This window comes from Pan paniscus, chromosome 1 (genome assembly GCF_029289425.2).
Source record: "Pan paniscus chromosome 1, NHGRI_mPanPan1-v2.0_pri, whole genome shotgun sequence".
Taxonomy (NCBI): Eukaryota; Metazoa; Chordata; class Mammalia; order Primates; family Hominidae; genus Pan; species Pan paniscus.
In genome coordinates this window covers 47,089,130-47,103,377 of record NC_073249.2, presented here as the reverse complement: position 1 = coordinate 47,103,377, position 14,248 = coordinate 47,089,130, and the positions used below count along the sequence as shown (strand labels likewise).

Sequence of the window (14,248 nt, the reverse complement as noted above, 5' to 3'; positions counted from 1 at the left end):
AATTGGTTTATAGGTGTGAAGGAAATGGGAAAAATTAAAACTCCTCAGTAAGGGGAGATCACTCCCAGAAGGCAGTGTTTTCCCCTTTGGATCAGAAGCTCCCTGGGGACAGGAGTCTGTCTCCTGAAACGGAACCTCATGGAGCAGGTGGGTAAGGATGGGGAAGACAGACAGAAGCTTTAAATCCCCAGGCTCGCAGGAGTCCCGTCCTTACCCATCTATGTTGGGTGAGGCCTGCCCATTGCCTTTATATTTGAACAACATCTTGGAGGCCAGCCTGATTTTCTTCCCCTTGTCAGTGATTTCCTTCTTTTGCCTGAAGATGTTTTTAAATTCTTGAATTTAATAGTTTAACTAGGATATGTCACAGTATGGAATAGTCAGTATCTAATTATCCTGGAACAATGTATGCTTTTGAGCTGCAGCTTCCATTCTTTCATCATCTTAGAGATTTCTTTTGTGTTATGTCTTTGAATACATCTTCAGTCTCATTTTTGGATTCTCTGCTCCAGAAACATCAATTATGTTTGTGTTAAATCATCTTTATGTCTTCAGCATTTAGTTTTTGTTTTAACATTTTTGTCTCATTCAACCATAGTCACCATGATTATCTCAGGTTTTCTCTCCGACACCAATTCAATTTTTAGCAGTGTCTGCACTGTCCCTTGTTTTAAATTTATTGACTCATTTTTTCAAGTGATGTAGTGTTGGTCCTCAACTTATTTCCTCAATCTACTGTGTCATTTTTCCTTTCACTTAAGAACATTCATCTTTGAAATATTGTTTTATTGGATTGTTTTGTAGCAGAAGGCTACTGTGATAAATTTCCTTGTGTTCCTGGTTCATTAGTCATCTTTTCTTCTAGGCTTGAAACTTTGCCTGTCTTTTGCATCCTCTTTCTTCTTGCTTTCTGTTTCCCTGTTGTATGTTTTCATAATTTCCATGTAATGTTGTTTTTTTCCGGCTTATGCTTGGATAGCTCTGTCCAGTTGTTCAAGCTGCATCACTTCGGGTCCCCCTTTGCCTGGAATGCCCTTCCTTCTGCTTGTTCAGTTCACCTGTCCTTCAAGGCCCTGCTCTGGATCACCACCTCTATAAAGCCTGCCTTGATTCCTCTGGCCTCACCAATCTGCCTGTTCTCTGAGTGTGTCTGTAGCTCTCTCCAGTTGTAACAGAAAGCTTCGCCTTTAATTATATGTTGACTGCAGTGGTTTGCTGTTGGCTCCCATAAGTACGTCTGGCCACTGAGTCAGGCAGACTGGGTCCTGGGGAGCCCAGCCATAGAAGAAGCCTCAGACTTGAGCCCCTCTGACATCAGACCTGTCTTCTAGAGCTTAGGGGGAACTTGCTTTAGCCTTGGCCTGAGGCTCTCCTCTCCCTTTTTCCTTTAATAGGAAATCAATATGGGGTAGCCTGTGGTCAATCCAGCCTTGGAGATTGTGGCTTCAGAAGTCAGTCTTGGCCAGTCAGTTTGTTCCTGGAAACAAACGGATGGACCATTAGGGTCATTCTGTCCATGCTTCTGCCTACACTTTCCCATTCATGCCACCATGTGCTCTTCCATCCCCTGGCCCCAGTGCCGTGGGCACCCATTCTGATGCGTCTTTCCTTCCCGTGCAGGCATTTGCATAACAACCGCATCCAGCATCTGGGGACCCACAGCTTCGAGGGGCTGCACAATCTGGAGACACTGTGAGTTTTGAGGTCTTGGTCAAACTCTGTCCTGCCTGGTGATGAAAGCCTGGAGTCCTGGAGTGGAGGGAGCACACAGAGGGAAGAGCCAGCAGTCCTGGGATGCTGGGGTCTGGCCCCGGGCTTGTTTACCCACATGCCCCTCCCTGGCACTTTCTCTGGAATATCACTGAGAATGAATTTCTTCCTCCTTCAGGTGGTCAGAATGTGCCCTCTGGGAGTTCAGAATGGCCCAGGGAGTAGGAACCTGGGATCTCCCTGCGGGCAGAGACCACCAAAATAATGAAAATTCTGGACAGCAATGGGAACTGCAAGAAGCTCAAGGAATTAAAATATGAAGCCCGGGGAATAGAAGGCATGGGGGTGGGGCTGGGGCTGACTTGATGGCAGTTTTGACATCTGTGTAAGGGTGGCTGCTGACAGAAGGAAGAGTAATACTGCAGAGTAATGCTGGGACTGTTTGCCAATTGATCAAACTAGCTAAATGATTAATGGGGAGATGGCCCATTGAGCACTCTAGCCTTACTATAAGAAGCACCCAAGCTGTTGACTCTGAAAAAGCCATATTATTCACACATCATCATCCTGGAATTCAGTTAAGGTCAGAATACACCCAAACCCTCCCATCATTTCCTGTGGAGTCCTGCCAGTCCCCACACAGTGGGCTGAGTGGGCCCCACTTGAGCAAACAACTGGCTGGGCTCTCTAAGTGTGGCCGTTTCTGCCAGCTGGGGTCCCTCAGCATCCATGAGGGAGCTGGCTGCCATGGCCACCTGGTACAGGCCTCGGAGAGGGTCGATGGGGAGAGAAGGACCCCCAGGTCACCAAGTATGAGCCACTGAGGTTGGGGTAGAGCTCATGGTGTCAGGGGGATGGTCACAGTTTCTCTTACCCCCCACTTGCTCCACCTTGCCCTCCATAACCAACCCCCCTTATTCTCCACCCCCTCCCACATATACCCCAGGACATCACTCCTGACGTGAGGGGTTTTCAAGAATCCGAAGCAGCAGAGGAGAAAATGCTGAGTCAAGCTGTGATCTGGGAAGCAATGTACTGGGGAAAACCATTTGGGAAAACTTATCCCAGGAGGCCTGGGCTAATGGCATTTGTGGTGGTGCAGGGAAAAGTAATGGGGAGGCTGAGACCCAAGCTCCACTCTTTTTTCCTGTGGGCACAAGACCCAGAAGTGTGGCTGCTTTCTTGGGCTCAGCCTGAAGCAGGAGAAATGGCAGAGCCAGCCCAGCTGTGCCGGCATGCTCACCCTCCAGAAGACTGAGGACTGAGGTGTGGGGGACATGCCCTAGCCTGGAGGCAGGAAAATTGGAACCTCTTCCTGCCACTGTGCGTGACTTGGGCTACATGTCCCTCCCTCTCTAGCTGTCATAGACAGCTGGGCAGTTAACTCTGGACAGTCTAGCCCACTCAATCAACATCTGAGAAAATTGATGTCCAGGGAGGTGTCATGGCCTGCCCAGAGTTACTCCCTCAGTTAGAGACAGAGCAGATCTAGGGTGCATTAATGAGAAAACATACATGAAAGTCCCTGGGGGAGAGCCTGCTGTCCTCTTTTGTCTGGGTCAAATGTGAACTGTGTGAGCCTGCTATGTGCCAGCTGTTTGGGGGAATCCTAGATGTAAGAGATGGTGGTCATTACCCTGCAAAAGCCTGTGTGCCCACAGCCACCTTCCCTCAGGAGATATAAGAGCTTTTAGGGCAGTGTTTGGAGTTGCCATGGATGAGCAGGGCAGGAGGGAGTCCAATGCCATGGGCCCTGGAGTGTGGGCGCTGTTAGCTTTGCTGGGAAATCAGTTGGGGAGGGGGTACATACACTGGCTATGTGTTGGCGCCTCTAAAAAGCCAACTAGCAGCTGTTTCTTCACTTTTGGGGCACACTGCCTAATTCTTTCTCAATTAGCCACTGGATTGCCGCGCAGGGCATTTGGCTCAGCTGATGCTGGCTGAATTACAGAGCAATCCTGCCGCTAAGCGCCCACTGTACCTTTCATCTATAGGAGCACTTGATTCCATCACACAAAGCCCAGGGCCTGCACCCACTTTACCAATGGGAAAGCCAAGGCTAGGAGCCTGGTGGCAAAGCCCTTGGCATCAGACAGCCTGGGGTACAGTGCCACTTCTATCAGCTGTGTGACCTTGGTAAAATCATTTGCCTCTGTGAGTCTCCGTTTTCTAATCTGAAACATAATGCCAGTAATAGTTAACTAATCTTACAGGGTTGGCCTGTGGATTAAGTGGGATGATGTGTGTAAAATTCTTACAAACCCTGACAAGCTGTATAGGAACCTGCCCTACACTCCTTTCTCCTTTCCCATCCCCTCCTCTGAGGGCCTCCATCTCAACAATACCCCCTTCTTCCTGCCCTTGAGGGGTGAGTTCTTCTTCCAACTTTTGATCTCCAATTAAAAAGGGGAAAAGTGTGTTCTTTATCCTCTGTTCCCCAGAGCATTTGCTGGGGAGCCTGCAGGGGCAGCCAGATGTGGCAGGGGGAGGAGTAGATGGGAGAATAAAAGGAGAAAGAAATGATAGTCAAACCTTTTAATTGTTGCATAATTGGCACGCTTTGCAGTCTCAGTTATTACTCTGGAGCTTTTCATGTGAGCTTCTCACTGGAAGGGTATTTCTCCCTCAGGCCCCGTAAATCTCTGCCACTTAGACTTCTCTCATCTCCGGCAGCAGAGGGAAGATCAAACCCCTGCGGCCCAAGCTGCGGTTTGGCTGGAGCTGTGGTTTGGCTCCTCTGCAGACTCCTCTAAGTGGGGAAAGCGGCCCCCAGCCATACCACCTGGGGAGGAGGGGCCAGGTGCGGGCATGCACACGCGTGGTCACACAGGCATCTGGAACTGCACAGCCAATCATGTGCACGTGCAGCACACGTGCCACATGTTTCAAGCCCTACATGACCCTCACTCCACGTAGGCAGCCCCACCCCACAACCCAGCACAGCACAGAAATGCCCATCACAAATGCACCTGCAGCAACACACCCTCTGTTATGCCCTCAGCTCTGGAGACCAGGCTGTTTGGCTTCCAACCCTGGCTTTGCCCCTGCAAGCTGGGTCAGCCAGAGGAAGTAACTTCACCTCTGTGAGCCTCACTTCCTTCATCTGAACAATGGGCTACCTCAGAGATGGGGAGAAAGTGTGAGAGACATACACCATGCTCTCTTTTACTCCAAAAGAGCCAGCAAATCCAAGTCATTTGGGCAGGGTTCAGGGGATGGGCACTGTTAAGACCTCTCTCTTGTTTAGCAGAACAAATCGTGCCAACTCCACCCGCCCCACCCCCTTCCTACAGAAACCTTGTTGCCCTCTGGGAAAGTCTGACCTCGTAGGAAGGAAGCTCCCAGGACATTTCTCCTGATGTAGTCATCATCATTCCAGACTTTGCCAAGAAACCTCAGCCAGAAGCAGACAGGTCATGCTCCATCCTGCATCCACAACTCCTTCCTACTTCCACAATGAGGATGACCCGAACTTGCTGGGAAATTGAGAATCAGAGGTGGTCTAGTCCCCAGACTGTGAAGTAGTATTTCCACTTAACCAGGTCAGACCAAATGTAGGTATTTGGGGGTGAGTTGCCCATGTCACTATAATTTGCAAGTGACGGTAAACCACTAGAAACCATACCTCTTGCTTCGTAATACGTTGCTTCATTTAGCACTAGCTCCGTCAAGGTCAGATCAATCATAGGACTTCCCAGGTATCTAGGCTGAGAGATAAGAGAGCATGGTGAAGAACATTTCTAGGAAGGTTTTCCCAGGAGGTCTCAGGACCTGAAACCCTAGGTCAGTGTTTGGAAATGTGTGCCTGGAGGCCATGACGAGCTAGTCTAGCCTGACAGCTAATGATCTTTGAAAATCTTCGCAAGAAAAAAAAAGGTCGAGCAAACACAATTGCATCCTAAAGGGCTCACCCTCATGCTCTAGATCTGGGAACTTGATGGCTGAATCTCAGCTAGAACCCAGGAGGGGACAGGGCCCAGGATGGACCCGGGGACAATAGTGTCTCACCTCTCTTGGGCCTGGGTGATGCTCCTTGGGCCTTGTTATAACCTCATTAAACAAATCAGGCCCAACTGGAGCCTTGTGCTGGCTGGACACTTCCCTTTGGAGGAGAGCCTGGGGCCATAGTGAGAACAGAAATCTTCTGGCCCCAGCTCTCTCTCTAAATCAGGACCAGCATTCAACAGGGGCCTGGGACAGGAAGAGGGCAAAGAAGAAATGTATTGAATTCTGCCTTATAATACAAAATTGTACCTTCCACATCAAATCTCCTCTGGTGATGGATGCTCTGGTGATCTGTTTCCACAGAACATTTTTACTTCAACAGCAACTGTAGCTAGAAAATGTTCCTCTCTGTGTGTGTCTTTGAAACCACTAATGCCAACAGGAAACTGGCTCTGACTTGGTTCTGAGAGTATCTGGCCACCCGTTACTCCTGGCCCTGATGTCAGCCTTTGGCCAGGGACAGGAAACCAGGTGGACTTCCACCGAGGTCCTCCCAGGGCTCAGGGTTCTTCCCAGGGTGGAATGAGGATTCATCTTGACTTAGCAGACTTAGATTCAAATCCTGGCTTTGCCACCAGCATGTGACAGGTGCAAGTCACCTGACTTCTCAAGAGCCTCGATTTCCACAAATAGAAAATGGGGATAATAGTTTTCAATTGAGAAGATTGTTGGCAAGGATCGCATTAAATGAGATGACTTCACGTGGTGCCTGGAACATTATAGGTGCTTGATTTATGTTGGCTTCCTTTCCTGTCCTCCCATTTAATGTTGGATGGAATGTGTCCTAAGGTGGCCGGGAGGATGTTACCCAGAAGTGTCATTTCACAGTGGTCCATGCTGTGTCTCATCTCCTCTGTAGGATGGATGGGAATTTCCAGGCAGTCAAGGCATGACTACTGTGTTAATTTCCTGTGGCTGCCATAACAAATTATCACAAATTTAGTGGCTTAAAAAAACAGCAACTTATTCTCTCACAGTTCTAGAGGTCAGAAGTCCAAAATCAAGGTGTTAGCAGGGATGGTGCCTTCTGGAGGGTTTGAGGCGGAATCTATTCCATGCCTCTCACCTCACTTCTGGTGTCTGGTGGCAATCCTTGACTTGTAGATCCATCACTCCAATCTCTTACTCTATCTTCAGGTTGCCTTTTTTGTTTTCTTCTGTGTGTCTCCTCTGTGTGTCTCCTCTTCTTGTAAGAACATTTGCCATTGGATTTGGGGCCCACCCTGTTAACCAAGGATGATCTCATCTTGAGATTTTTAATTCCTTCTGCAGAGGCCCTCTTTCCAAATAAGCTCACATTCACAGGTACCAGGTTTGGACATATCTTTTGGGGGCTACATATAATTCAACCCACTCTACAGCTATCCTGGCGGGCTCCATGACAGAGCCCTCTGGGGACAGGCTAATAGGTTGGGGCAGGGGTCCAGATGAATCTCGCAAATTTGCCTTCATATCTCAAGGTAAGAGCTGATCATCCCACTAGTCACTGGGCAAATAATTCCCTGCAGTTAAGAGAATTAGAAATATTTTTTTTCTGAAAGGCTGTCTTGTCTCATATCTTATTTATCCCCCAATCACTTGTTGAGAAAGACAAGGCAGGAATTGTGTATCCTCATGTTACACATGGGGAAACTGAGACAGAAGGTGGATGACTTGCCCAAGGACACCCAGCTAATTAAGAGCCAGGATTTTAACTTGGGTTTCTCTGCCTTTGGCCCAGCGTCAGCCCATCAGACCACACTGCCTCTTGAGGCTAAGAATCAAGGAACTCTCTTTCCTCGCCAGTTCTTAATCATCTTACATTTGTGGGTTTATTAGCTGCAAATTTGTAGGGTTTTGTGGCTAATAGAGGAATTTATTGTTCCATATAAAACTTTTTTTTTCTGGCTTCCCCCGCAGAACCACTAATCACTTTAAACAGGCAGAAAATTGAGCTGCCCAATGAGTTTGTGTTGCGTTCTGTGACCGTGACGAGTTATTAATAGTTCTTCCCAGCACAACATTCCTTTTCCCATTGCCCTGGTGTGGGGGGTAGCCAAGGTCACTGCTCCTGTCATTGCTGCCTCTCCCTCCCCTGCCGGCAATGGGGACAAAACTTCCGCTGTGAACTCTACCCCCTCTGCCGACTGCTCAGGCACCCCAGCCAGCTGGTCTGGAATGGAGAGGAAGAGAGGTTAAGGGGGGTGGGAAGCTTGGCCCACAGGTTCCGTAGTAGATGTAATGGAGAGGAAACAAAGTTCAGGTCTGGCCCTCCCATATCTGTAGGAAGGAGGAGCTGGTAAGAATTAAAGATTACCACTCTCTTTTCTTCTGTTTCTTTATATTCACTCATTCCATAAATATTTATTAAGTTTTTAGTATATGCCAGGCCACCATTATAGGCACTGGTAAAACATTTATGAACAACAAAGTGTAGTCCCTGCTATCACAGAGACTAAAGGGTTCTAGATCAGAAGTCTTGAGTTCTTTTAAACTTAACATGAATGCACTGTTACCAGCATTTCTGACCTCATCACCCTAACCCCTTAACCTTGGCATGTCCCAAGGCTCAAGTTCTCCCAAGGCTCAAGTTCTGTTTACGCTTCTCTCCCTCCATGTTCTCATCTGGTCTTGTATGTTTGCTGATTACTCCAGCCCAGACCTATCTCCTGAACTCCAGACTTAAATATTCAAAGGCCTTCTTAACATGCTCACTGGATATCTAACAAATATCCAGACTTCCAGACTAAACCCCGGAGTCTTTCCCTGAACCCATCCCACCAGAAGTCTTCCCCAGCTCAGTGATGGCAGCTTTACTCCTGCTGTTACTCAGGCCCAAACCTTGGAGTCATCCAAAACAACTCTCTTTCTCTCACATCCCACATCCAAGCTGTCAGCAAACTCCATGGGCCCCGTCTTCCAACTATATTAAGAATCTGACCACTTCTCACCCCTTCCACTGCTACCACGATGCTCCAAGCCGCCATCCTTCTCTCACCTGGGTTATTGCAGTGGCCTTCTATCTGGTCACTCTGCTTTCATTCTTGTCATCCTACAATCTGTTTTCAACACAACAACCAGAGTGACTATTTTAATATACAAATCAGGTCATGTTACTTTTCTGTTCCAAACCCTCCAGTGATTCCTCATCATACTCCAGAAAAAAAAAAAGCCAACATTCTGTACTGGTCTACAAGGCCTCAGATGCTGTGGCCCCTTGCTGCCTCTCTGGTGTCACCCCCTCCTCAATCTAGTCCAGGCACGATGGCCTCCTTGAATATACTACTTTTGTTCCTGCATCAAGCCTTTTCCATTTGTCTGGAATGTTCTTTCCACCATTATCCACATGGTTTACTTCCTCACCTCCTCCAGGACTTTGCTCAAATGTCACCTTTTAAGTATCCTCCCTGGTCACCACTTTGCAACCTCCATTCCCAGCACTCTCCATTTTCTACTTAATTTTTTTCCATAGCACACACCGCAATCTGATATCCTAATAATGTATTTACTCACTTAATTGCCTGCCTCCTACCGCTCCATGAGTTTTGTTCACTTTTGTCTTTGCAGCACTTGACCCAGTGCCAGGCACAGGGAAGGTACTCAATAAATGTTTGGTGAACAAATATTTCAACAAATAGATTTATGGCTCCTGGCAAATCTTTATCCTCTCTGGGCTTCAGTTTCCCCATCTGTACTGGGAGGCATTGGACCGTCTAACATCTAAGGTTGTTCCCAGCTGCAGTCACATCTGTACTCCAAGATATGCAGTCTCTAGCCCAGACCTCTCCTCTGCGCCCTAGATGTAAGTATCCTCTAGTCAGTCCTCTCACAGCCCAGGAGCTGGCACAGGTGTCCCATGCTGTCTTGGAGAAATGGCCTGGATATGGACTGAACCCACGAGGATGGTCCCTTGGCCCTCCCTTTGGTCCAGATCACCTTCCCATAAGCCAGTTGTTCAGAACTGCAAGACCCCAGCTTTTGACCAACAGGTCCAAGTCTCTGGGAAAGATTATCGGGCCACATTCTGCTGTGGTCAGGAACACCTCAGAGCCTTCAGGTCGCCTGCATTAACGGGCCCCAAACATCCAGGTGAGAAGGATGTTGCCTACAGAGGTCTGATTGCATCCAGAGGTCTGATGGATCCTGTTCTGGGTGCCATATCTTAAGCGTGGCAAAGGCTCTCCTGGGGAGGGTGGTGAGAATATGAAGTGTCACAAAATGTGATTCAAAGAACTGAAGACAAGCCTTGGATACAGTACAATGATCATCTTTGGAAGGCAGATTACATTTTATGCTCTTCCAGCTGACAGGATGAGGGCCAAGCAGGGAAGTGAAGATGGGCACTCCAGCTGACAGTAAGGAAGGATTACTTAATCTGCAGAGTGGCCCAACAGTGACAGCACCAGACACCCAGCATGTCAGTGAGTGCCTTCCCTTTAGATAGTTCTAGTACAAACTGGATCCCCAATTGGGCCGGAATCTCAGAGATGATTCCTCTTTGGGGGCAGGTTGGACTATTACTTTTTACCACCCTTCTAATTCTAGGTTTCTGTGGTTCCAGGTGCTTCATTAGGGCAGGGCAACAAGTAATCTCAATCTCAGAGATCAGTCATTTTCATTAAAATCAGCACTGCTATTGCTTCAGGTAGATTCTGAATTTTCTCTCTGGCAAGAAAGAGAACGTAGGTGGAAGGAGGGAGGTTGTATCTGTGTCTCTCAATGGAAGCTAATGACAGCTTTACTCATTGCTGCATTTATTAATGGGTGGCCTTTTATGTAGATTGTTTAGAAGGTAAAACAATACTATTAGTTTTAAAGTTTTGGTTGGTTCCTGGCTCACCCAGTCATCTGCCCCAAGCACGTGGAGTCATATTTAGGACAGAGGCTCTGTCTGCAGTATGAGAAAAGCAATTAAGACATGTATTCATTGTGCTAGCTTGCCTTTGTTCCAGGCCTTTGGGAGATAAAAGGCAATTCAGAGTTTACAATCTATCCAAAATTTCTGTGTTTTGCATTTCACACTGGGGAGCTAGGCTCACCCATATTCCCTCATGTGCCCTTATCTGTGATCCAGTAATAAACACAAATGTTAGCCTTGAGAATAAAAATGTAAGTGGAAACCCAATTAATGATATTCATCTTTCTTAATTGCTATGAAAAGGGGATGGGCCAACTTGCATGCTGACTTTTGTAGTATCTAAAGAATGAAAGTGTCTGTTCTAGTAGCTTATGTCTAGTAAAAGGAAGAGGTCAAAGGAATTGGCATTATTTGAACATCTACTCTGTGCTAGTCTCTGGACCAGGTGAACAGAGCAATCGTATGCAATGGGTATGTCCCATTTACAGGTGAAGAAATGAGCTAAGAAAATTAAGAGATTTGTTCAAGATGATCCTGTTGGTGCACAGAAGGCAAGAACTCTCTCTAACACAGATAACATACAAAAAGACATCTATCTTCCAAATCATAATTATTTGGCTTTGACATGCTTATAAGCATCAAAAGAAACTCCTGCAGAAGCCCAGTCCTCCACGTCCATTTATCCTCTCTCCCTAAAATTTTTTTGTTAGCCCTGCTATTTAGAGCCTAGCCAGGATCCAACTCTGTGTAGAATATAGGAAAGTGTTTTAAACCAGGAGCCAAGAGGCCTGAGTTTGAGTCCTGGCTCTGGGACTTGCAGCAATTTACCTCCTCTCTCCAAGCTCATTTCCTCATCAATAAAAAAAAGGGGGGCCGGGCGCAGTGGCTCACGCCTGTAATCCCAGCACTTTGGGAGGCTGAGGTGGGCAGATCACCTGAGGTCAGGAGTTCAAGACCAGCCTGACCAACATGGAGAAACCCCATCTCTACTAAAAATACAAGGGTGTGGTGGTGCATGCCTGTAATCCCAGCTGCTTGGGAGGCTGAGGCAGGAGAATCACTTGAACCCAGGAGGTGGAGGTTGTAGTGAGCTGAGATCACGCCATTGCTCTCCAGCCTGGGCAACAGGAGCAAAACTCTGTCTCAAAAAAATAAAAATAAAAAGCAAAAGAAGGGACTGGACAGGATGACTGTAAAATCCTGCCAGCTCTGTTGTCTGAATCTACAGCTGAATCTACAGGGAGGCTCCTCAGAGATCTCTGAAGTTGGCCATTTCTGCACAGCCTGATGGAAAAGAGAAAATTAGGCATGTGAGTCCTTGAACAGCTTAGGGCTGGGGTTGCCTTCTCAGCTACTTTTACCGATTGCATGGATTTGCCATTTGTTTTGATTAGATTTGGCTAGAAACAGTTGAGCAGATGAAGGGGTGTCTTAGCTATGGACAGCTGCAGCTTCCAGACTGAGCTCTGGCTGGAGTTGGAAGTGGTTTCTCTTTAACTTCAGTCCTTCCCCCTCTGCTTCTAGCTCCCGGGAGCAGGAGACAGAACAATGAACTCTTCCTGGGCTTCTGGCTGATTGTGGGCTGTTAAAGATAATAGTCTATTAAGCCATGGATGAGTTTTCCTGCTGAAGTTTAGGGCATCATAAGCCATCCTGCAATGAAAGATACACACTGAGCCTGGTCTGCATGTTAGAGTCTAATCCCAAAGGCCAAGACACTGCCATGAAGCAGCCAGCTACCAAGGCCAAAGGAGCCCCCATCTTGAGACCCTGCACAGTGGACTCAAATGATCATCTACAACAATGAACATTCACATGTGTGGCCTTGTGCCTGGGCTGTGGGAGATCCAAAAGTGAACCCATATGGTTCCCAACCTCAGCAAGCTTCCTGTCTCATTGGGGAGACAATATGCATGCAGAAAACCCAACTCTGGACTCAGATTGCCTGGACTTCAATCCCCGCCCTTCTAATACTAGCTGTGGAACTGTGGTCAAGTGATTATCTCCCTCTGTGCCTCAGTTTCTCATCTCCAAAATGGAGGCCATTATGGTACCTACCTCAAAGGGTTGGCATGGCAATTAAATGAATTAATATATGCAAATCACTAGAACCATGACTATTACATAGTAATTACGATTATCCTCTATCATTAACATTGTAATGCTATGCATGCAGAGGACGAAAATCCCAGAAAAGTTCCGAGAGAGTGAGTGAATCATTCTGACTACAGGGATTGGGTTGGATTGAGGGAGAAAGGTATAGTTGAACCGGACTTCAAAGGATGACTAGGATTTTAACAGCTGAGGATGTGGGGAAAGGGTATTTCAGGCTGAGGGCATGAGGGGCGCAAGTAGCTACACAAGGGTGTGAAAATGGCACAACCCATTAAGGGCTGAAATGGCAGATGAAACTGAGGGATTAGTTAAGGGCATCGGAGCCCATTAAGGGATTTGGATTTTGTCTGTAAGCCCTTGTTCTGGAAGCCTTTCCAGATTTTTCAACAGGAGAGTGACAGACTCAGTTTTGCATTTTAAAAAGATCTTTCCGGCAGATGTGTAGTAGCTAAGAGTGTGGGCTTCAGACTCACACTGCCAGGGTTCAAATCCTGGCTGTGACACCGAATTAGTTCAGGTAGGCTAAATGGCTGTGACATATAGACTGAAACATGTATAATGGCACAAACACAATAGAAGTTTATTTCTGGATCATGTAACAGTCTAAGGAGAGTGTGTCTTCTTGGCAGGTGGCCTCATCCATGTGATGACTCAGGGATCTGGCTTCTTGGGAGCTTGCCACCTCCAGGGCCTCATTGTTTTTGGCCTGTAGCTGGTGGAAGGGTAGAGAGACCAGTGAGGAGACAAGTTGTCTATTTTATAAATCCTGGACTAGATATAGTATGCACCACTTCTGACACAACTACTGTGAAGGAGGCTGAGAAGTCCACTCTTGCTCCATTCCTGGCATTCTTCCTATTATGATAAGCTAGCACTGCCCAGTAGAACTTTCTGGGTTGACGGAAATGTTCTGCATCTGTTCTTATATGATAGTTGCTTGCCACATGTTGCTACTGAGCACTTGAAGTGTGGCTAGTGAAACTGAGAGCCAAATCTTACATTTTATTTATTTGTAGTTAATTTAAATAGCCACACATGCCTAGTGGCTATTGTATTGGTCAGTGCAGCTATGGAGAAAAAAGAGAGTAGATTTTTACTTACAGACAGTAGACTCTGCCACAGCCAGGTATCAGTTGTGTGATATGAGTGACTAATTTAATCTCTCTGTGCCTCGCTTTCCTCAACTGTCAAATGGGTATAATAGTAGTAACTGCCTCTTGAGGCTGTTGGGAGGATTAAGAGATTATTCAGTCAAAACACTTAGTGGCTGGCACACAGACAGTGCTCAACCAATGTTATCATATGGATGACTTGGAGGCAGGGACAGCAGATAAGAAGTGTATAGCAGTCCAGAGGAGAGAGCCCTCTAGAATTACCTCCAAGTATTGCCCTTTGCTCCAACCAAGCGATATTGCTTGCTCTTTTCCAAACACGACTCCACAGCACTCACTTCCTCTAAGTCATGCTCTCTCTTCTTGATCCATTCATCCCTTCATATTGAAATCTTGCTGTTCTATGACACATGTCACATTTCCATGAAGCCCTCATGGTCTTTCCAGCTCTGTGTGATCACTGCAGTCT

At 47.0% G+C, this 14,248-nt stretch overlaps 1 protein-coding gene across 10 annotated transcripts in view; it reads left to right on the top strand.

Annotated features, from left to right (window-relative positions):
* LGR6 (leucine rich repeat containing G protein-coupled receptor 6) overlaps positions 1-14,248 on the top strand; it is a 127,932-nt gene that overhangs the window by 87,330 nt on the left and 26,354 nt on the right. For 4 of the 10 annotated variants that reach the window (XM_055109655.2, XM_034943608.3, XM_055109674.2 and 1 more), the window contains one exon: positions 1,621-1,692. The exons of the other annotated variants lie outside the window; for them this stretch is intronic. In XM_055109655.2, the coding sequence (XP_054965630.1) occupies positions 1,621-1,692 (72 nt within the window). The remainder of the gene's footprint in view (positions 1-1,620; positions 1,693-14,248) is intronic. 10 annotated transcript variants of the gene reach the window in all.